At 39.9% G+C, this 24,382-nt stretch overlaps 1 protein-coding gene across 8 annotated transcripts in view; it reads right to left on the bottom strand.

Moving 5' to 3' along the window:
- Positions 1–24,382, bottom strand: part of DMD (dystrophin) — a 1,044,614-nt gene that overhangs the window by 26,109 nt on the left and 994,123 nt on the right. For 6 of the 8 annotated variants that reach the window (XM_054518613.1, XM_036378966.2, XM_036378958.2 and 3 more), the window contains 7 exons: positions 21,123–21,289; positions 18,937–19,048; positions 13,840–13,976; positions 13,032–13,070; positions 8,517–8,582; positions 7,174–7,239; positions 3,934–4,092 (listed from right to left, as the gene is read on the bottom strand). In XM_054518613.1, the coding sequence (XP_054374588.1) occupies positions 3,934–4,092; positions 7,174–7,239; positions 8,517–8,582; positions 13,032–13,070; positions 13,840–13,976; positions 18,937–19,048; positions 21,123–21,289 (746 nt within the window). The remainder of the gene's footprint in view (positions 1–3,933; positions 4,093–7,173; positions 7,240–8,516; positions 8,583–13,031; positions 13,071–13,839; positions 13,977–18,936; positions 19,049–21,122; positions 21,290–24,382) is intronic. The other 2 variants (XM_036378950.1, XM_036378929.1) reach the window with 1 other exon arrangement.

The raw sequence follows: 24,382 nt of genomic DNA, 5'->3' as shown, positions 1-24,382 counted from the left end.
AACAAACAAACAAGCAAACAATGCTGCTGCATGTACTCATCACTGGGAAAAGGAACCCTTCTGCAGTAAGAGAATATTCAGAAAACCCCATATATTCCTTTTACAATGCTTGCAACACCTTGAGGCACTTGTGAAGAAAAGCAACACAGGAAGCAGGCAGTGCAACCTTGATTTATGCAACTGTACAGAGCTGAGTAGTAAAGAGTGCATGAATTATGATTCACATCTATCACTGGCAGCATTAATTGCCTGGTGACAAAAATCCTAGTGGATTCTGTTTGCTGAGTAGTCCTCTCAAAGGCAATTGAGAATTTGTGAATTCATGTTATTTCTCATCCCCCTACAGAAAATCAGTGTCCTGAAGAAACAGACAAAGATGGTAACTGAACCCCGTCCCTCATTAGAGTGACAGTGTTTACTCAGGATGCTTCACACTCAGAAGATCCAGTTCTCCTTCTTCAATGCCAAAACAAATACCAAGAGGAGCCACAGCATGTTTGGAAATGCATCACTTTCTTGCTTTTGGCAACTATACAGAAGGAACTTATGTGAGGAGGCCATTCATCAGTCTTCAGGTTTGGAGGAACACCGACACAGGGCAGCTTTGAGATTCAGGGTGTCACTGCTTTCTCTGTGGCACACAGCCCACTGCACTCCCACTGCAAGTCAGGAAAAGCAAAGGAATGGCAAATAGCTCTGGCTGGAGATCTCATTTACTTACTTCTTGTACCAGGACAGCTCAGAGCTGGGAGGAAGAGGAGAGAACATGAGAGACGTCTCCCTCTTACATACAAGACCTCAGTTCAACTAAAATATTAGGAAACATCCAATTTCCTGACTCATTAAAATAGCAGGAAGGTATTTTAATTCTTTGCAAAAAGTTCTGACTCTGTCACTGCAGAACCATGTGCTTTCTATTTAATGCCACTACAGTACATCCTAGTCAGTATTACCTATCCTATTGCATAACCTATGTAAGGTATTGCTTTAGATGGACAACAAAAACTTGTCTTCTCTCTCTCTGAAATACATTCACTCGTGAGGAAATAGTTCTAGACAGGATTTTATAATTGGATTTTTCTTTTTATATTGCAATACAGTAATAATGCCTTCAATAGCAAGATTGCTTTTTGTCTATTGAATTCAGAAATGGTCTTATCACATTATTCCATGTGATGCAAAACTCAGCACAAGCCTGAAGACCTAAAACTCAAATAAAACATTTTCAGCCATTGAAAATATTCTCTAAAATGCTCACATTTTAACAAATATAAATTATTTAGCAGTCAAATCTTAGCCATACATTATTTAAGGAAGTCATACTTACAAGCTACAGAAGCACCAAGGTCTTAAAATGCTAGGAGATAAATAATGAATATCTAACAAGAGGTCCTTGGAACTGACAAAACCTGAGTCAGAACCACATCACAGCCAGGTTAGTTTGTAAGTTAGAAAATGCATTTCAGAAGAATTCAAAATAGGCAACAGAGCTTTTAAACTGCCCAAAAGCAAAACCTCAGAATTACAATTTCAATGAGTCTTTTTCATTTAAGTAACAAGTCAAGATGGAAATACTTGGGAGGCCAGAAACTGTAACTGAAACCCAAATGGAGGTCAGAATTCAATCAATGGCTCAAAAGAGACAGAGCAAAAAGAAAAGAGCTTTTTTTTAAAAAGCAGGAAACTATAGAGAGCAGAAGAAAAAGAGAAATGACAATGAGGTGCCAGTATCACAGCACTGCTTCCTCTGGGTACTTGATACTTGAGGCATCACTTGTGGCTGCTTTCCTGGGAGCTGCTGAGAAGTGACTGCATGCCCTGACTCTTACAGTAAAAGTCTACAAGACTCAGCAGAGAGAGCTACACCTGGGTTAGCAGAAGTTATCACAAATGTATGCAACAGGAGTTATGTCAACACAGGCAGGAAAGGGCGACTCTGCACCACATCCAGCTCAGCAGTGGCAGGAGATGCACCCTGGAACAAAGGAATGTCTTCATCCTGAGGCAGTAACAAAAGTTTACATGGAGGGTGTTTCAGGATATGCATGGGAAGGAAGGTGTGCTCACCCACTGGAACCGGGCTCACACAAGGAATTAGGTGTCAGGTTGCTGATTACCTTTGGCAACAGCCAAGAAAGGTTTGCACAAACCCGACGGAGGAGAACAACTAGGAAATAGGAATCTAAGGGGACAAGACTGTTTTTAAAAGTAGGTAAGTTACAGGAATGCCTCCTGGCTGATCCTGTCTCAAGAGCTTATTTTTCTAAACAGGAATCAGTGTTTCATCCATAAACTCATGGTTATCTGGCTGTGACAAGCAACCAGGACAACAAGAACTTGTTCACTTTTCAGCAGCTACCTTACATTTTACATACAAGTTATTTATAGCAGTTTGCAAAGACAAAAGTCATGATTTTGTCATAATCAATGAAAATCACAGCAGTGTGACCTTTACACTGTGAGACAGAGCCAGAGCTCTCTGTGCCTGCTGTGTTGAGCACTCACAAAAGGCAAGGCTGCCTGTGGTGGCATCCCATCCATAACTGTGCCTCCAGTAGCACAAATGAGAAAAACAACTTTACAGACCACAGCTCTACTTTAATCCAGGACTGGATTAAAAAACTTCAAACCAGGTACTTTTAAGGTGTAACTCCTGCCAGAGATCTTTTACCACCTGTCATCAGTAATTGCTAAATTAAGTAAAACCCAGAAATAAGTAAAATGCAGAAATTTAAGGCATGAACTCTTAAAGGGCTTTTTAATTTATTTAGCTGTCTAGCTCCATGTTATACTAGTTTCCATATACTACTTTTCTAATAAAAACTAGTCTGCTTTAAGAGTCACCCTCCTTTCTGCTAGGCAGCTTATTTTGTATACAGAGAGAAAAGCATTATGATTTTTTTCCTTCTTCCATGATTCACTACATAATGCTGTTTAAAAAATAACACCCATCTCCTGGAAACCAAGCTATCTTATCATCTGTATTGTACTAGCTACTAGATATTTCTTAGTTACAGTCCTGAACATGCAAAGTATGATGTCTTATTTCAAAATACTGATTTTTCTTCACTTCAGAAAGTACTTGGGCTTTATGTGCTATGTAGTAGGAACTCTGTGGTTTGCTTCAAACAGAATCTCCCTGCTGTTCAGTGAGCAAGAGCTTTGTTTACTACACATTCCTGTGTGAAACATCGCCCTCATTCTTGATGCTTACAATCTTCTCCCTTCTCCCAGACCCTCCTGATAAAAAGTCTCTGATGGAGCCACAGTAATTGATTAGCACCATCCAAAGAAGACATACATGGAGAGAAGATCTATGACACTGCCAACTCCTGCATTATTTCCTTGACAAGTCTAAGGTAAATGATTAGTGCATTAAACCCTCAATGTAAGCAGAAGTACCTAGCTCTTACAGAAGCAAGAAAAAAGAGCATGAAAATGCCAACAGACTGTACTATAAAAGCTGAAGATAGTAGAAGACAAACAAACTCATGTTTTCTTGGTAGAACTAAATGATTTATATCTTACAGTCTCATTTTGGTAATTCAGAGTTGTAACTACCAATCTTTCAGGGTCAAGATCTCCTGGTTTTTGTGTTGATGGCCCAAGATTCCAGAGTACTGTATCAAGAGGACTGCAGTGCTGTGATGCTTCAAGTATCCACTTGGGTTTTTTTTTTTTTTTAAATGATTAATGAAGACAACTTCAATTAAATTTGAAGTTAGAAGTGTTAAAATGATACTTTGTATTGAAAGATTAAAGAAATGGCAACAAGGAAACAAATACAATGGAAAGAGGACCCAACTTTTACCCATTATGAAATTACTTATTTGTCAGAAAAAATGCACTTTTGTAACTCATTTTATCCCTAAAAATATATAATTGTTTTGCAGAGTTTTTACTGCAAATTCAGCAGCTGATGGTATAACCCACCTGTTTTCCTCCTCAAGGTCTGCAAGGATTCTCTCCAGTTCCCCTCTTTCCTCACTCTCCAGAGAAATCAGGATCTGGGCAGGGCTTCGGGGCTGGCTCAGGGGGGACTCCTGGTTCAGACTTTGGCAGTAGTGCTGGATTAACAAGTGTTCATCATCACTGGAAAACAGAGCAGGGTAAAACAGGCTGTTCCCTTCCTGCTTTTCAGCTTCACAGTGCATATGAGCAGATGATTCACTCCCAGTCTCTCATTTCTTACAAAGAGATTTGCTGAACTTTTTGTAACCAACAGCAGAGCAATGCACCTTAAAGCAGAATCTGCTGACCTGTTCCACTGAATCTCTGGTAATTTTCCTTCTCTGCAGAGACCACCTCCCTCCTCCTCTGCTTCTTAGATACCTAAAGCCAAGTTTTGCAACAGCTGACAACCTCAGCTCTCCTCTTTTGACAAACTTCAATCAGGAATTTGCTTGGAAAAAAAAAAAGCAATCTTCTGCTGCCTGATCTGCATTGTGGAAGGGTCATTCAAGCAAGGGCAGTGCATTTATTTTTACACCTACAAGCTCTTCTTATGTAGTAAGTGTGTGCTTTATTTATCTTTTTTTATCTATAAAATTCTAAATTAGGTAAACAAAGAAAAAACCCTGAACTAATATAATAAAACTATGTTATTTTCCACTCAGATGTTTGGCTTTATTTTTTTTTTTAATTTAAAAGTGATGCACACTTTTAGAATAGAAATATATTCTGTTTAATACATAGGATCTCTTTCTCTATTTCTATTGCCCCTGAAGCTGTCTGGCACCTGAAACAGAAATATCTCTGGAAAAGAAAAGGAAATACAATTCTGGAGACCTCAATCACCTTCCAGAACGACAGGGATTGTTTTAGGTGTGGTTTAGGTGCTAAGGAGATGCATCCAAGCGCTAAGCAATGCAACTTACACCAGCAGTCACTGAGAAACCATGAAAGGTTTCCTCTGACACCATAGGACAGGGTCAATAAAAATGACACTGCTGTTAGAGATCTCGTAGAACAAAATAATTCAGTCTAGTCAGTCCAGGGCTTTTTCCTGTTATGTTTCTAAACCAGAATTTAACAGGCATTTTAAACAGCTGTTATTGTTCAAAAATTATAATTTTCCTTGTTTTCATTTGTTCCTGAAAATGTTAATGATGCAATTTTATGACTGCAGGAGTGCCAAAGCAATGTAGAGCACATTAACATTAGTTCATAAAAGAGAAGTATTAATTTTTCACAAAAGGAGAGGCTTGCCAGTTCCTAAATTTATACTTTTCATGAAGCACTTCAACTGTGATTTCCTTCAAACCACTGCTTTGCATTTATAAATATTCTTACAGATCTTAAGTGAATTAACTGTGAACAAATGACATAACTATTGTAGTAAAATGGCACTTTACAAGCATACTCTATTTGTGTGATTTTCAGCCTGCACAGATATTTTATACATCATTGCAGCGACACTACATAATGAAACAATTTGTGATATATAAATATATATGTTGTATTTTTATTTCCTGCCTTCCTTGCTTCCATCTATCACTCTACCTGTACTGATTAGCCAAATAATCCAAACCCTGAAAGAATAACAAATAATACTTAGGCATAATCTGACAAGCAAAACCAAAGTAATTACAATTGTGAATCATGGTAAGCTTTGATTTTGCTGCCACTTGTACCTATCAGGATAATATTCCTTCCAAAATTGAAAATGTACAGTTTTACTCTCATTTTAATAGTTCAAACTGAGGAACAAACTGGATAGTTAGCTTATTAATTGAATCATGCTAGTACAACTTCCAACCGATCAAAAAAATGAACTGAACAGTAAGACCAAAGTGTAATACAAGAGATACAGTGTATGCATGATTTCTGTGACAAGGACACTGATATAATTCAGTGGGACAACACAAAATTCCATCCATTAGAGCATTACTACTATCCAAAGTAACACAAAATTAACGTATGACTTGGAAACAAAGTTTTCATTAACTGCACGAAACTTACTGACATTGCATCAGTATTAGTTTTGAGGGGTCATTTTAACTTTCCCCTTTTACCAATATCTTAAAACAATGTACTTGGTTCTACAGCAGATTTTCTTTCAAAAAGAAAGGCAACACTTTTGACTTGGTAGGCAACAATCCTACCAAGTCAAAAGTGAAACTATTTTGAAACAAAGAAACAGCTTTTTTGCTATCCAAGAACATTCTGAGCTCACAGGCTCAGAATCAACCTCATAAAATGCTATTCATTTGGAATCTCAATTTAAGTGAATGAAAACTGGCCAGAATTCTGTGTGGTAAAGCACTGCTACAAATTGAATTGTCTGAATTTTCAAAAAAATCCATCCTTAAAACTGTGATAAGGATGACATCATGTAGAATAGATAAAAATGTTTTTAGAGAAGTTGGGGTTTTCATATCTGACTGATTTAGAATCCATGCTATGGTTTCTCCTACACAGTTAATGAACCCAGATGAAATTTTCACACACACCCATGATGTAGCTGCTTCTGTGGTGTCTTCAGAAACACCACCCACTGTTAGTTCTTCTGTCCTCTTATTCAGAGAATAAGCAAGACCAAGAATATTATCAGAGGAGAACACAAAGGGTTTCAGTGAGATATCAGATTTAACTACTTCTTAAAAATCAAAACTCCTTATTTATAACTCTTAACATTTAAAGTAATACAATGAATGCTTGTCAGTGATCTGTCCAACTTTCAGTTTACTACTGCTAGTATTTCACAGTGATGATCAGTCCTTCCTGGCCTACTCTTTCAGTGTATTTCAGGTATTTGTACACCAAAGATTTCTGTTTAGCCTCACTTATGTTTTGTATCACACTTTTCCCACACCAACACTTTCTAGCTTACAGCAATTTAGTCATGCTTAAGCTTGAACTAAGATAGAAGGGGTTTTTTTGTATCTTTGTCCTTAGAACTCATCAGACAATGACCATATTTTGAATATGGAAATTATTTGCTGAAAACATCAGTAATTTTGAAGGTATCAATCATTTGTTGTATAAATTTGGTATTAAGCTATAAGCCATTAATCCAGACACTATGATACAAATTGAAAGGACATGAGAACACCATTAAATTGAACCAGACGTGATACATGGCCATGCAAATTCAGCACTACAAAATTTCATTACAAGTTATTAACCTCCCCAAGAAAATACACGTCAAAACCACAGAAACAGCCTACTTACATGCTCTCATTAGGTGAAATACTGTCATTCAGGTAAGAACCATTGGTGTTCTCCATTTCTGCTAGCCTGTGGAAAAATAAACAAGACTCATTAAAACCAATTATGTTTTTTAAAAATTTTGTTTGTTCTAACATTCTGGAAAGAATTAAAGAGCGTGATGTTTTTGATGAATTTGAAACTCAAATTAATTTACACTCGCTGTTGATTACCAAACGCTTTTGCAATAAGCTATCACAAAAGATTGTTTGCTACAATGGCCTGGCTAAACTCACTTCTAAGTTTTCAGCCCTTTCTCTGAGGTTATATTCCAACTTCTCTCAATTAATTAATTCCAAAATCAAAGAAAAGCCTTAAGATGCCAGGGGATTACACAAATTTCTTTGTACCTGGCAATGTCATTGTCCAAACCGTAACAATCAGTCATTTCTCATTACTTTTCACACTCAGCCCCTCCTAAACATCCTGCATAATTCAGAAACACCTCTCCTGATCAAGTCATACTAGAGGAGAGAAAGAGGCCAGAATAACTATTTTTCATTACCTCAGCCCTTGAAAATTTACTTGCTCGGTGGAAAAACATTTTCACATTTGTGCAATTAATCCATTTTTTGATTCTTAGGAGCAGTATGAAAGCAGAGAATTGAACTAAAGCAGTAATATATCACTATTTCAATCCTCCAAATCAAGGAAAAATCCTATTTGTGGCATTTAATGAAGTGAATTAACATTACAATGACACCTGAGATTCATATGAGAGTTTGGACATTTCTGCTCTTCTCATTTGTACTATTATATCAGGGTCCATATTAAAAACTAAACCTCATGTAGAATCATAGAAGGGTTTGGGTTGGAAGGGGCTTTTAAAGGTCTCCAGTCCAACCCCCCTGCACTGAGCAGGGACATCTTCAACTCAAACAGGTGGCTCAGAGCCCCGTCCAGCCTGATCTTAAATGTTTTCAGGGATGGGGCATCTACCACCTCTCTGGGCAACCTGCTCCCAGTGCTTCATCATCCTTATTGCAAAAATTCCTTCCTCACAGCTAGTCTGAATCTGTCCTCTTCCAGTTTAAAACACTACCTCTTATCCTATTGCCACAGGTCCTATTGAAATATTAGTAAGAGTGAGGACCCCAAGGGACCCAAAAACCAATTCTGACCACACAGGTGCTCTGGCATGCAAGTTAGGACGGGCTGGTTAACACCAACCACGGATGATGTTCTTGCATCCCAGAAAAGCAAAACCCCAAATTTATGTTTCTTTAAGAAGTGCTCAGGTAGCCTCTAGCTCTTCTTTTTAAGTAATTTTAGAGAAAGATCTGCCTAAGGTCCAGCTGGTCTCATACCTGCTAGCATAATGTTCAATGCGTGAATGAGTATCATCGTGTGAGAGCTGAGGGGACGAGGCAGGCCTATAAGGCAGAAAACACTGATTAATCACAAACAATACCCCTTTAAAAGTCAAAAGACACTTAGCTATGCCTATATCCTCACATCTCTATGCCTTATGCCATGTTTGGAAAAAACAAGTCAGAACTCCAGGCGCTGTGTGTGCCTCCTCAAGCCATCGGTGCAATGTTTTGTGGTGCCACTCTGGGCATTTCTGACCACCTGCAATCCGTCTGTTGCCACGACTCTTCATCACACCAACTCCCAAAGAAGCCTCTTCCAAAGGATTTATAGAAGAGCTTTCACCCTGGTTTTCCCTTCACACCTGCCTCCTTCATTGGCATTTCTGCTTCACATGCAGCCCTGCGCAGGCTGCCAGTGTGCTGCTGGGAACCTCTCCTCTGCCTCCCACCCTGCTCCAGTGCCTGCTTCCAGCACGTCCCACCTAAAGGAGCCTTTAAGAATTATTCCATGAGCAGCTAGAAATAAATACAAGAAGCATAAAATGTCTGAAAGGAGCCTTTAATAACACACTGCAGACACTGATGATTTTGCCTAATGTCTTTCAAGAGTTGCAGTCTCAATGGTAGCTCAGTGTGTTATACAGGGGGATACTAAGTTACGTTGGGTTTTCTGTCTGACAGATGGCATGAGGTCCTCTTCAGTTTTCTGCAGGTGAGAACAATTCATAGGACTTTTCTTGTCAATTAGAGTATTGTTTCTTATAGCCTCACCTCTGGAAAACATCAACATTAAATTATGCAGTTCAGACAGCACCCTTTGTTGCCATGTGGGATTTTATACTTCTGCTAAATTTCAACCTGCCTTTTATTCCACCTCTGCTGACTCTCCTTCTGGAACTCCTGACTGAGGAAGGAATTTCTCCCCATTTTTTATTGTGGGATACTGTGGTTCAGGCTGGGACTGCCCAGAAGTGATTGTATTGCATTGCACAAGCTGACAGGTTTTGTATTTAGGTTATAAACCAAAACTGTAATAATCTTCTGGTTTGTAATGTTCCCATGTTAGGACTTTGAGAATCCTGCTGTAAATCTACTGGACTCCTCAGCTTTCAGCCTTCTAATCAGCCTCCAAAGGGCTCTAGATTGGGATCCTTCTGAAATCATAGAGCTTATGCTGGATACACAGAATTTCTCATCATTAATATCTCTTCTCACAGAACAGCAAAGTTATTCCTCTTTAAGACATTACAGGCCAAGTATAACAAGTCTCATTTTGTCTTTGAAATGAACTTTGGCCTCTACTTTTACGCATCCCGTATTCAAGCATTACTACAACACACCAGAGGACAGATACTCAGTTCACAGAGTTCCTCAGTGCAGAGATTCAGTGGATGGGGGAATTGCTTCTCTGTCACTCTATATCCCATTCTGTGTGAAAATGTGCAGGGGAGGGAGGGGAAAAGGATGCAATTTCTTTAGAGCAGTGGATCACAAGGCAGGATAACAATGGTTTTCTGATAAATTGAAGTGACCCTCATTTTTTTCGATTTTTTTGTCATACAGCAGACGTTAGGCTGGTCTTAACTGATACTACAAATGCAAGAAGAGGTCTTGTTTTCAACACACACACAAATGTTGATGCTAATACTGTGCATGGACTAGGAAATATGTGTTAAAAGTAGTTTCAATTTTGAGTTGGATCATTCCCTTACTGCCTCTCACCCTGACATTGCACATGATTTTGTACCAGTTTGTACCAAAAGAAGGAACAGCACTTGGTTGGGACCTACTGGGCAATGAGATGTCTCTTTTTGCAGTACTGCATGGCAAAAAGTCAGGCCTGACTGCACGAATATATCCCTGCTGTCTTGAAATTATGCTGCAACTTCACAAGTGACCAAGTTGTGTAATAATATAAAAAGATATATTTTTAAAAAGACAATATGATGTTGTGTAATCTGTTGGAGTTGATTCTGCCAGCTGCAAGCAGGGAGTGAGGCTGCAATTCCAGGTTTGTCTCTACTTCAGAACATACTGCAGTGGAGATATACCTCAAACATCTTTTTAGAAGTTTGCTTAAGAAAGCAAACCTGCTAGAGAAGCATAGCTTCATGTTGAATTCAGCTGCTCAGAGGTACTTTTGCCAGTCTCTGAGCAAACTTGAGAATGATTGCGCTGTATTTTACATACTCTCAGTGACCGACCACCTGTGCTAGAGCCCACAGTCCTTCCTTTCTGAGCACACATACTCAGCACACTTAATCAGCTCAAACAGTCAGCAGGAAGGCTGAGTGACACAGCCAATATTTAGCCAAGATAACCACCCCTTTTACAAGGGCTCCACAGCTGCCTTGTTCAAGCTGGGGTCTGCAGGAGCAGCCTGGGAATTCTAGTCAAGTCAAGTGCTGACCAAGTGGCAAACACCACCTTCCTGCAATTCCCTGCACCCCAGGAGACCTGGCTGCCAGGATAAGGGTACATTTCTTTGTTCAGCATTTTAGTTGATGCTTCCTGAAAGTGTAGAAACAAGTAAGTTGTCTTTGTATCATTGTACCATCCCAGTTCAAGTTAGATACACATTCTCACAACTTGTGAACTGTCCCTTTAATGCCTGGCAAGCAGTGTATCTGGGCAAAATACTGGATAATAAGCAGTAAGAACCATTAACTTCCAACAAAAAAAGTTATCTATTTATAAGCAGTTCCATGTATACCACATGTTGGTGTCAGAACAGCACTAGCATTGCTGAGTGCTGCCAGGTGATGCATTTCTGAGGCACTTCAAAGATAACCAGAAAACTGGCATAAGAGCACCAGAAAAAGGCATGAGTGTAGAAAACATGGGAAAGTTTTATGATAACTGGTTTGCCTGCTGAAGCTGGAATCACCCTGTAAGCAAGAAAAAGCTTTAAACCTGGGTAGCTCAGTAACTTGAATTGCAGGTCAAGTGCTATAGCATGAAGGAAAGAAATAAAGTTAGCAGAACAAAATTAAGGGCAATTCTTTCCAGCCACTATTAATTTCTTTTTTTTTTCTGCTTCCCTGTCAGACCAGATGGACGCATTATGCTCTGGAAGATACCTGAGTTAGTCTGACAAAAAGTGCAACCTCTCTGCACAAATCCTGCTCCTCAGTATTTCTCAAGTTTTCTCAAGCATTACATGTGAGTTAAACTCCCTGTAGTATATAAGAGCAAACCTCTGGTGTGAAGCTATCAGTGTAGGCAGACCACAAGGTTACTACTATAAATAACTAGAAATGACCATGTTATGACAGCTTAATTTCATATTATGTCAGACAGAGCAATGGCATTCCACACGATCCAAGCTTTCTTCGAATGTCACTTTTAACTTTGCAATTGCTCTGAAATATAAGGGATCTAGATCCATAGTTGCATCTATAAAAGTGCATCCTCAAGCTCAAAGCCCCTCTATTTCAGTCTGCCTTCAGACTTTTGGCATTCTCTGTGGGTATATTCTCAGCCATGAGGTTTGCAGTATTAGATGTGCTTCCTGGTTGCTTAAATTTCCTTGAGGTAGAGCACTCCCCTTAGCTTCCCAAGGGTTTGTGCTCCCAATGAAAATTATAAATCAATATTCCAGTGTATACATTTCACTCTTGTTTATTCTACAAAAAGTTCAATGGAGGTGCAAGTCATATACATTTCACCATATAGAAATATAAAAAATCTATTTATTAGTTTCTCGTTAATCCTTATTTAACATTATTCTAGAAGCATCTGTGTAACACTAGAAGTAGCAAATGCCACAATAGTAAATATATATCTATCTTTAGTTTATGCTGAGGATATTACTACAACAGTACGACAATGCATGTGCTGGAGTGGTGCAAGAATGAAAATCTATTCCACAGCTGAAAACCCCTGCTTTTTTAACTTCTGAAAAAATACAGTAAACATTTTCCCATTTCAACCTGCCTCCACAAATCTGAATGTATCTAAAAGACTGTAATCAAATACCCAGTTCTGGTATCTAAATATCTAAAATACTACAATCAAATCCCAGCTCTGGATCAACTGGAGCACTCGAGTGTGCACGGTTGCACATAAAACCAAATTATAGCTTTATCTGCAAAACTGTGTCATTCCTGAAACTGAATTAAATCCATATCAAGTTCAATCTCTGTCTTTCAAAAAGCATTTAGTATACATTCAGAGGGATAGACACTTATTCAGAAACACAGGCTTTTAAATGACAAACTTTGATAAGCATTAGTAGGTCTGCACGAAACCCCTGTTAATTCCATGAAAAATACATACTCCAGAAAGAGTACACAGTACAAAATCCATGACTGCTGGAAATTCCAGGGTTTATCTCATTCTACTCATTTGGGATCAAAACATTCCTTTAGAGAGTGCATCAAAGGAAATAACCATAAAGAAAGAAGGAAATGATCTCATGTAAAACTGAACAAAGAAATAAACAAAAAGAAAAAGTGAGGGAGCGCAGCAGCAGTAGCAGCAGCAGCACACTTCAGCAAAAGTACTCACGCAGAATCTACTGGCCAGAAGTTGATCAGAGTAACAGGACTGCAAGACAAAAAATGAGGAGGTGAAGAGAAAGGCAGAAGAAACTCAGCAGCAAAATAATTACAGGAAGTTTAAAAAAAAAAAAAGTCACAATAACTAAAAAGCAGAAATCCAACAGACCAACATGAATGGCTGTGAAGAGCAACCAACCAAAAAGTGAGAAAAAAACCTTGAAATCTAAAATTTAAAAAGAGAAAGAGCGAGAACAAGCTGCGTGCAATTGCCATTAAACAAATGATTAAAGGTGTAAAAAACCAAAGGGAACTGGGTTAAGTTGATCTCTCCATGTGCATCATTACTGCTTTTTTTTTTTTTCATGAAGACATCAGTAATTTAGTAAGACTAAATTTATAGGCTGAGAAAAGAAGAAATCATCTAGGAAGGTCACAAACACCTGTAGCCTAATTAACAAAATAAAACCAAGGAAAGATACTCATTTGGAAGAAAATAAAAATTTAATGAATGTTTCATTAACCTCCAAATTGCACATCAAACTTAGAAGTCTGTAAGACTGCCAGTAAGACTGTGAGTATTTTTTTTTTTTTTTTGCTAACTGAAGCTGAAGTTCCTGTGTAAGGACAGGTGAAAGCAGATAAAGGCAATGGCAACTGGAAGCCCAGCTTGTGTTTTCCTGCCAGGCGAGGTAAACAGAAATGGAAGACATAAAGAGGCTTTATGCATTTAGGAAGTGAAAGGAGTTGGCACCAGCTGGGGAGCTCAAATTGTGTACCAAATGAATTGCTATTTAAGATACTTCAGAGCTACTCACGTTTCCATGTTGTCTCCCTCCAAGACAGTCTGCACAGGCAGGTAGCCCATTCGTGGGTGCTTTGCAAAATATCTTTTTGTTCGAAATTTGTTTTTTAGTACCTTGGCAAAGTCACGGACATCTTCTCCTGAAGTTGTCTGAAAGGCACAAATCACAATGAAATCATCTTTCATGAGGTTGTCACTGTTTTTCAATTGCCTCTTCCTTTGCTGGGTCACTTGGAAGAGCTGTGATCACACCAAGCAGAGCTGACAACAGCGTGAGCCCCGGAACAGCGAATTTTTTTTGTCCATGACTGTCACCTTACAATGCACCACACACACTGCTAGTGGGGAGGAAGGAGGGAAAGAAAAGAAGTTTCAAAAGCCCCTGACAGGCTCATGCCTCACCTCAGGTGATCTCAAGAGGACAAGCAATAATTAGACAATAATTTGTCATTTCCTCACCTGGCTGTGGCGGGGGGGGGGTCTCTCTGCCTACTTTTGGTTCAGCACTAAAATGGTTGTAGTGGAGGACACACAGCCAGTCTGTGTGTCCAGCTGGGTGCTTCACTGTCTGGATCCCAACTCTTACCACACACCTGGCATCTCCATCTCATGGACTTGTTAATCTATGGAAGTCTCTAGGTACCTTTTCTTTCCAGTGTTCCTCCTCAGCCTTCTGTGTCATTAATATTTTGTTCAAAGGGAAACAAAAAGCAGGTGAGAGCTGCTTAAAGCTCTCAGATCAGTTATTTCTTCCTGCACCTGTCCAATGTGAAACTAGCAGGCATTTAAGATTAATACTCTGAGGAGAGAACAATTTGCATGAAGTTTTCTATTCCCTTGCCTGCAGCAGGCTTCCCTTGCTGCTGTAGAGACCAGCAGAGGAGCACAACATAGATTTAAAAAGACCAGAAAGAGTCAGGGAGAGTTTCAAGGATGTCTGCTCTGAAGATGCAAGACTTTTTGAGAGCCTGACGAAGAATCAGGCAATTTTCTGATGAATTTTAATGTAAGACTTCAATTACTTCAGTCAGGCTGCACTCTTTTCTCTGAACCTTGCAGAAACACTAGACCCTGAAGTACTGATCTTTTACAGTAAATTAAGTTCCTCCTGACCCACATAACAATACTGCTTCTCCAATCTATCTAATTTAAAGGAAAGAAATCAGGGAAAAGTTAATCTTTCTGACATTTTTATTGAGTTCTGTGCCTTCTGCATAAAAGGGAAGGATGTGCTGGAACCTATCAGTTAAGCCAACCTTCACAGAGCTGCTGCTCAAACACAGATAGGTAGATTTTTAAAAGATAAAAAAACTAAGGATGCCCTGAAAAAAAATCTGCATAAAGACTGAAAAGTATTAATAGAAAAGGCAAATATTATCCCTGTACTTATGACACCTATGAGCTTCATGTAAAGCTGGAAAGATTTTGGCTCCCTTTCTGGTCAGTCTGCTCTGGCAGGAAAATTCAGTGTAAGCAATGACTGGCAGAGAAGTGACACAGCACAACCTATGAGCCAGTACAGCAGCATCTGTATTTTCATGAAAGTGAGATAATATTTGGTATTATTAAGTATTCCTTCCTCAATTAATCAGAAGTAAAGACATTTGGGGAAGGGAGGGGTGAAGTGTGCCCAGACCACCCAGAGGACTCCAGAAAGGAGATTTATTGAGGTGGCTCCCTGCCCATGCCCCTGGAGGAGGGAATTCCCTCTGCTGAATTCCATCTGCACTGCCTGCCAGGAGAGTTCTTAACCAGCTTGTCATCAAGAGAGCACACAGAGCACATCTGCTGGAAACACAGAAAAACTTTTAATAGTTAATCTTGGTATAAATAGACTAAGCACAGCTTTCTGTCCAGTTGTTCACCTGTGCCATTTATAGCCATTTATTAATGCCCTGTCTATTTTGGATGTTGAGAACACTTTGCATTGCATTAACTGTAATTTGGATTTACTGTTTTGAGGTATTAGGAATGAAACATTCTTTGCTTCAGCCTTCCTGGGACTGTTCACCCCCCCTCTCTCCCCTGAACTTTTTCCATGACAACCACAGAGCAAAATTCTGTGTTTGCACAGAAACATCCCAATCTAGCTGGTACCACAAGAATCCTGAGAAGAAAATATATCTTCTAGAGAGAACTAAAAGCATCAGGCACCTGTCATACAATCCAACTGCCATTTAAAAAATGTTCAAGGAGCACAGAAAGGCAAAGAAAATGTGAATATTACATGGACAAGATGATACACTGAGGCTATTTTCAGCCAAACCTTCTGATTTACTCGGCAGATGTTTTATTACATATGATTTTTGGGGTAAAATCATCCAGACCAAAATTCCCAGCAGAACTGGTTTATGAGGAAGAAACAGTGGAGTTTCAGCATCCCAGCTCTCTTAAGCCAAAGCAACATATAGGCAGATGGGTTGAGCATGTCCCAAAACTATTCTGAAACCAAACTATTTAATAAGAAATAGTTCTTTTTATTCACATAGGAATAGCTCTACCATCAGCTGAATTTTCCCAGTTTGGTTTAAGAAACTACCTTGCCAACCTCAGCCCTGACTGGAAACCCTGGATGCAGACAGGTCTATCAGTCTGAACCCTTCCTTCCAATGAGCTGTTCTTTATATTCATGTGTCACTGCTCATTAAACCCTAACAGAAAAATCATCCTGCATTTACATCTCAGTCTATAAGTTGTCTTCTATGCTTTGTTTGAAAACTCTTTAAAAGTCCTATCTCTTTGAACAATAAATTGAGATGTGCTGCTTTCAGGAATAATTGTAGCAATTTTTCTGTCTAAATGAAAACCAAGCAACTGCCTTGCCCTTATTCTGACTCAACCTTTTGCAAGAGAGGGAACATTATCACATCCCTCAGGTATTTAGCATGAGTTCTCAAAACTTCCCTAAGCAGAATTAAAGACTGCAGTGCTCAAAAATGTCTTGATACTAAGAGGGAGGGAGAATAAATATATCAGAACACTTTGGTGTGCACATTGAATTACTGCAAAGATTTTATCAAAGAAGGAATCACATGTCTCGTGTCTGCCAAAATGCATTTCAAGGTGAGAGATTAGTGTGGAGGAAGACTAATAAATGCCACCTGCATACTCTTTTTCTTTCATTTAGAAAACAATTACAAACTAGACATAGCTTCAGTGGATGTTCAGTTCCCCCGGTACTTGGGTACATTTTTTGTAAAAGCAGCAACACAAAAAAGCATGGGGCTTGCTGTGTGTCACACTCACTTCCCCCTCCACCGCAGCTAATCCTCCTCTAATTCAGCTGGCTGCTTGTGCAGCCAGGCACGGCACATTAGCACGGGTTGCTGGAGTTCAGGGAAAAATCCACTGCCTGTGAATGGTTCTTTATTCTGATCCAGCAGCCTGGATGTGGTGGCAGGTTTTCTATGCACCCCCACGTTCACCTCTTAGTAATCTGTATTTTCAGGGACAACACAAACCTGCTGGACACAGCACTGCAATGAGTTGCTGCAGGCTGGGGGTGCACCTCCTAATCCCTTTTTATTTCTCTTTCCTCAAAACACATCAAAAGGGTAAGGAAATGGTTGGAAGATACTGGTTTGTATCACTCACAAATCTCCCACGTTGTTTCTTAGCAAGAATAAGAGTGGCAAAGTGCAAAGCAAAGCTGCAGTCCATCCAGGAAGGAGGGGTTCAGCCTCAGATGGAAAGAAGGCTCCCAGGGAGTTGGTCTCTCACTCACTCACCCTGCCTACGACTCAGATCACAAGATTCTGCTCTAGGAATGCCTGCAATGGAGAAGTCTGTTCAGACCTGCCCAGGCAGAGCCAGCAATTCCCTCTGACTGGTGCAGCAGTTCAGGCAAATCGCCCTTCCAGCAACCTCAGTCCCAGGGGGACAGCGCTGAAAACCACAGCCAAGGAACAGGGGCAAAGAGCCAGCAAATGGGCATTGCAGGGATTCCCAGGAAACACTGCCATTGAAGGGTAAAAGTGGATAGATAATGCGAGGAACTATCTGTCAGTTAAAACTAACAAAAATTCTGGCCTTGCTTTACTATAATATTTTAGGGGCATAATTTTTTCTCCCTCTGTTTTAGGTCTCTGAGAAAAGCTGAGAGTCTTTGCTTCATTTTTGGCCATGGATGAAGCTTTTTGCTTGGATGAAGATTTAAAGACTGTTCATATAATTTTATGAGGCTAGCCCAAGTATAATTTTGATGCTTTGTTTTCACCATTTATGACTACCAGCAGATGAAAGACTAGGAATAATCCTATTTCACCAGGAAATGCTGATGAGAGTGCACTGCTTCAAGACCAACACAAGCAATAGCAAAGGCAGCTGAAAGCTCTATCTACGTTTGAGAGTTCAACCTCTAATTTGAGAGCACCTCTCATTGATGCCCCTTTGCACTGGTCCTGAGAGGCCAAAAAAGGAGCACACCGAGAGAGAAATGCAGAATTTCCCTTGCCAGGTTGTCAGGTATGAAAGTAACATTTCTGCAAATGCAATCCTTTTGGGAGCCATGGAAGAAGGGTGAAGACCCTCACCACACCATCACTGCAGCCCCACTGAATGGCCTGGCTTCCCCCCTTCAGAAATGAAATCTACCTTGCAACCATGAGAACTTCCCTGGCATTTTATATCATCACGTGATCAGACAATAAAAAGGTACCATGAAATAGTGAAGAACTTAAAAATGCAACCACAGTGTTGTGGGAGAAAGCAAGTGAAGTGGCAACTTGATGAGGAAAGGAGGAAAAAAATCCCACACTGACATGGAGAAAACCTTGGGACCCAAGACATGAATGAGTATTTGCACAAATCATGTGCTTCCAGGAGGATCCATCTTTAGAGCTACGGCACTGAACATGGAACAAGTCATCAGCACACAACAATACATTATGACACAGAATTGTGCAAACAAAGAACTTTAGTTTACTTCAAACCATTGGAGCATCCTTGACTAAGCAACAAAATTGCTGGCATGTACAGTACATAAAATGAGATTTAATTATGGAGGAGGGAAGAAAAGCAGTCCTAATGCTTCATTACCTTGCACACAGGAAAGAAGTTTTTACTTTCTACATAAGAAGGGGCAGTAAGGGTCAGTAAAACAGCTACTTACTGGTGTGCAGTATTCCACCATGGGATAGTGCATTTTGTGACCTTTAGCAACACGGCCAGAGAAGAAGCAACTTTGGCAGATGTCATAGTTAAAGTGCTTTAAACTTCTGTACCTAAAAGAGGATAAAAAAGAAAAAAATTCACGGCTTCAGAGCTTTGTGTGTGACTGCTTCGTATCAGCCCATCAAGTTTGCTGTGTTAGTAAATTCTCTTCTGTGACATGTCACGCGGTGTGCAATGCCCAGCAATGCTCCTCTGCCCTGAGGGACAGGTACTGCTGCCTCAGATGTTTGTCATAGATCTAATCTTCAAAAAAATTTCTAACATTGGGCAACAGTGAAGATTTCTGCACATCCACTCACCTTTAACATATGAAAGACACTACCACACTTTTTATCTCTATGACACTAACTTCAGATCCTTTGCTCTTCATCATGATTCCTAAAATAGAATGTCCTCCAGGAGGAAAATTCAAGAAAGTGATGCCCTCTCAGAAAGTCACTCTGGCAACCCCCTCATGTCCTTCCTAGCACCTCTATAAAAACAATTTTCCTGCAGAGCATTCCATCCATGCAAAACTCCAAATGCACTTTTGGGCCATTATTTAATCTCATCAGCTCTATGAGGCAGCTAACTGTTGTATCTGCTGTGCTGAAGTGGTTGAAAGAGCCGGAGGCATAAGGGTTGTCTTGTTCCAAATACACGGAGCAGCTCAGCCACAACGACCTCAAAAGAACATTGTTTTACATGAACTGGGTGCACAGTATTAGCTTTCTTAAAGCCTTCCAGTACAGTATCTTTTTTGTCAAGTGTGTACACAGGGTTTCAATGACTTGCAAAGACAGAGAAAAAAAATCTGTGACAGACGGATTCTACTATCATGATAATAGATTTGTTATATAAATTTAAGAGACAGATGAGATCAGTCAAGTAAAATTAGACACAAACACAGAGCTCCAGTGTCTGCTTCCCGAGTTCTCGGTGCTTACAACAGACTATCCATTCACTTGCCATCCTTTGATATTTCCAAGGGCTGCACTTTTCAATTCCACCTACTTGTCCTTGGCTGGTTTATACAAAACTGTGTAAGTAATACAGTAGTTAATAAACTGCATCCGGGAATGGGAAAATTAGACTTTGTGGATGTGCTGAATTACTCACATCCAATCCATAGCTCTTCCTCAGTAATATTTATCACTTCCCAGTTCAGATATTAATGGGGAATAAAAAGCAAAAGAAAAGAATTTAGACTATTAGAGCAAAAGCCTCAGATTCAAAACAAAGCAATAAATACCTTCTAAATTTCCCCCATTTCCCACTGCCTGAGAAATTGTAGCAGAAAGCACTGCCCAACTACATGCATAAAAGCTACATTCATCTGCTCCCAGGTTAGAGCAAAATGATGGCTTTTTTGTGTAGCACTGCTTGCTGCTGTTATCTATCTGAGTTTTAGACACAAAATTACAGAAAGCTCTTTGTAAACAACATGATAACATAGAAGGAGAAATGCCAATGATAAAAGGAGACTGTGTGTAAAAAGGGCAGAAACCATACAAAGCAGCTATTGCGAAGCAAAGTGATAAAACAAGTCTAGGCATAATTGAAAGTGAGTATTTACTCAGCCCTTAAGTGGCTTCTCAACAGGCACACCAACACACAGCCATTTTACAACACAGTGACTTATTCATTGCCATAGTAACCATGGTGTCAATCCAGATGTTTAAATAGACCAGCAGCATTTCCCCCACTCCAGGTTAATGTTCCACCAACATTCTTTCACAGAGAAATGCACATGTAGCTTTCACATGCCTAAGAATTTTCAAGGCACTTCCTTGCTTTATGCTATGACAGAAAGCAATTCATTAGGATCCAATTCAGCAAATGCAACTGCATAGGACACACTGAATGTAAGGCAAATTGTGTTAGTTGTGCAATGCTTTTGTTGAGGCATGGAAAGACTGGGACACAGAGGAAGTGCCACATTTTAACTGATAGATGACTTGTCCTCTGCAAGTCTTACAGCACTGTACCCAGTCTAGGTGCCACTCTCCCTCGTGTCCCCATCACAATTATTTTTTCCAAGAACAAAATACCTATAAAATGAAGCTCCTGATTTGCCTGGAATCAGGCAGAGCTCTTGATCCACCAAGCAGAAGCACACGTGGCTGAAAGGGAGAGAGTCTGTACCTGAATCCAATAATGGGGCACTCCTTACAGATGTTACACTTGGCTTGGTGCTTGGCAGTCTCAGCAGCAGCCACCCTGTGCAGGACAGGCAGCCACACCATGGACTGTGGCTCCAGCCTCATCCAGTCCAGGAAAAGGGCTGCTTCAATCTCTGGTTTGTTGTTGGCCTGAAACACAAGGGGAAAAAATGACAAGGACTGAGCACAATTGATCTGTCTAGTCACAAGCTAACTAACAGTTCAAGCTCTTCTTGTCAACTCCATATCTCTTCCAGGAATATACCTCCAACTTTCCCCCAGTCCAACTACTCATTAAAAAAAAAAAAAATTAAAAAATCCCCAGGATCCTGCCTTCAAGCCAGGAACTGAAAACCATTATTAATATTTCAAATCTCTCTTTCTCTTATTCTCTCTATTACAATAGACAGCACTACCATGTACTTTGTCACAGAGAAAATCATCCACTTACAGGATCACCTTTGATGCCTGATCTCACATTCTCTCTCTCTTATCTGAGACCGTATAGCACTGCTTCTCACCTATTTTAAAAACTGTTATCCAAGCCCTAAAAATTGCATGTCTTTTGATCAAAATTCCTTTCTCCTTAACATCTTTCATTATCACACTGACCTTTCTTCATAATGCACACATAAGGAAATCATTCAAATCTCTCTCAAGCCTGTTGTTGAACATGTAAACCCTCTTTCTCCCTGAATGCCTCAAACCACCTCTTCTTTAAATTTCCAATTTCCATCACTGACTGCAAACACAATACAGTTCTGTCCCACAAAATAACATTCTCAGATTCCATTACATCCCACACTCATCTCTTTGCCAACAGCAGAGCCAATGAACACTTCCCAGCAAACCCATTCCTCTGCTGCCATCCCATCCCATCCCATCCCATCCCATCCCATCCCATCCCATCCCATCCCATCCATATGATATTTCAGGTATCTCTTCCATGGTAACCTCAAGACAGCTCAGTCACAGAGTCAAATCCCATTGTGCCAGGTACCATGCACCCTCAAAAAATGATGTATCATCCCTACCCAGAGCACCCACAGTATGGAAAAAGAAAACAAAGAGACAAAACCCACAAGGGAACAGAGGACAGTAGGGATCTCTGCGTGAGTAGAGGTCACACTGTACCAGCAGGCTGGACACTGCAAAGAACAGGGCAGAACAAAGGCAAGGAGCATCAAAAGGGATTTAAAGGAAATCAGTGGATGATGGAGTCAGTGTTTAAAGAAACAGCCCTCCATGGTGCAGGGTGTCACGAAGCCTGCACAAAACTGTTACCTGAGAACCTGGGAGATGGTTTCAGTGCTGAAAGTGAGGTGATAGATCAGGTGGAAACCTCAAGGGGCTCTGGGGGGGAGGGTGGGAGAAGTGAGGATGTGCCCATACAGAAACAGCCCAAGTGATGAAGAGGGATAACATCGTGCTCTGTTTCTCTAAACCATCACTACATGCTAATTCCAATTCCTCCAGACATTTCCTTCCATGCTCCCCACAGCAACAGCATATTTATGGTCTGAATATATTTAAATCCTCTGTTTTCTTTCTTCTCTATGCTTTCAAATACAGCTCTCAGTGGGCCAGTCTTTTATATTTTAAACTTCACAAGGCTGACTGTCTTCCTTTGTGGTTCCAAACCTATTTGAAGCACTTAAATAAATAATAAGCATTAATGTATCATGTACATGGACCAAGATGAATAGGGGATTGAGTGCTGAGGATTTTTATGCTTGCTTGCAGTTACTTGTCCAGTTTCTCATGAAATTTGAGTTTAGTATAATCTAGCTAAAACCTTATTGAACTAAATATGTTAGCAATGAATTTCAAGAAAAAATACCCCAACTGATCAGCAGGAGAGAGAGCTATAGGGAAAACCAATTAGCTGTAGTTTTGTTTTTAGTTTTCTGTTAAATCTAACAATGTTTATAACCTTGACAAACAAATTAACTGATCAATATTTGAAGGCTAAGAAAAATGCAGTCTTCCAGACAGAATCCCACAAAAAAAGATGTGAAATCCAAGCCCTGTAATATGCCCCGAATAATGAATTGCATTACAATTGACTTAAAATGCTGTTGCAATACTTTAGTTAATCAGAAACAAAGATTCTTGGTCAGAGCTTCCTTCTTAAGGTGCTTGTTTGGGAAACCATCCAATGACTCCTATCACTATACTTGGGATCCATATACATGGACTTCTAGTATAGTAAGAAATATCCTTTTTTGGATGTTTGGGGTAAAAACATCAAATCAGAACACATCTACAATTATTCAGATAAAGTCCTTCACAATTTGATATTCATGGAAGGATTACATTAAATAGAATACACGCTGAAAGACTTCTGAAGTCTTCTGCATTAAGCCCTAGTTCTCTGTTTTTTCACATAGCTGCAGAATTTAGGAACCCCCCTCAATAATAAAAAGAGAAAATCAAAAGCACAGTAACGTCCAGTCAACACTGGCAAAAGGATGTGTTCAGAACAGTGAATACTGCCTTCTGCCACAGTACATCAGTGAATTCAGTCGAATTAAATTAATTTTGGAACTCCTAAGTGAAAGGCATGCTTCTAAAATATGACCATCTATATTTTCAGCTGGAAGGCAGGGCAACAAAAGGGCAGGGGAGAGGCTTTCTGTGACTCACTCAGGGATCCAGCTTTAGCCAGCAACTACACTGGCAAACCATAACCCTGCCTAGCAGACTACACAGAGGTAGTAGTTTCTATACAGAGGTCTTCTAAGCCTGAAAAAAAAAAAATTAAGAGGATCTCTTTAATATACCATTCCTAATAGAAAAACATGAGGTGTACGGAAATGCTGCAGTGCAAGCTGCAGTCAGAATAAGAATGAGCCGCTCAAAGCCCCGCTCTCCACTTGTAGCTGCTTTAAATTTGCAGGGAAAATGCTGCAGCAATGAAAGACTTTCTGTAACACCCTAGATCTATTTTAATTTTGCAGTCACTGTCAATTGCCAGCAGTCCCAATAGCTGCCTAGGCAGAGCTCCGTATGGCGGCTGTACAAAACCTGTGCTCAGAGAGATTAGGTGCATTAAAATGTATCAGAACTGGTTCTGAATTATATTACATGAAGATTTAAAGCCACGTGGAGAAAAGCTGGTCAGGGTCAGACAGTATAGGACAGACAGTTCTCAGCTGCCTCCTGAGCTGCTATTACAATTTTTAAAATAATCTCTAAATCCAGTAAGGCAGCAGCTGAAGATTTTATATACGGGAAAAAGGC

The sequence above is a fragment of the Molothrus ater genome, chromosome 2 (genome assembly GCF_012460135.2).
Source record: "Molothrus ater isolate BHLD 08-10-18 breed brown headed cowbird chromosome 2, BPBGC_Mater_1.1, whole genome shotgun sequence".
In the NCBI taxonomy this organism is placed as follows: Eukaryota; Metazoa; Chordata; class Aves; order Passeriformes; family Icteridae; genus Molothrus; species Molothrus ater.
The sequence above is the reverse complement of the archived record's forward strand: the minus strand, read 5'-3'. Positions and strand labels throughout refer to the sequence as shown.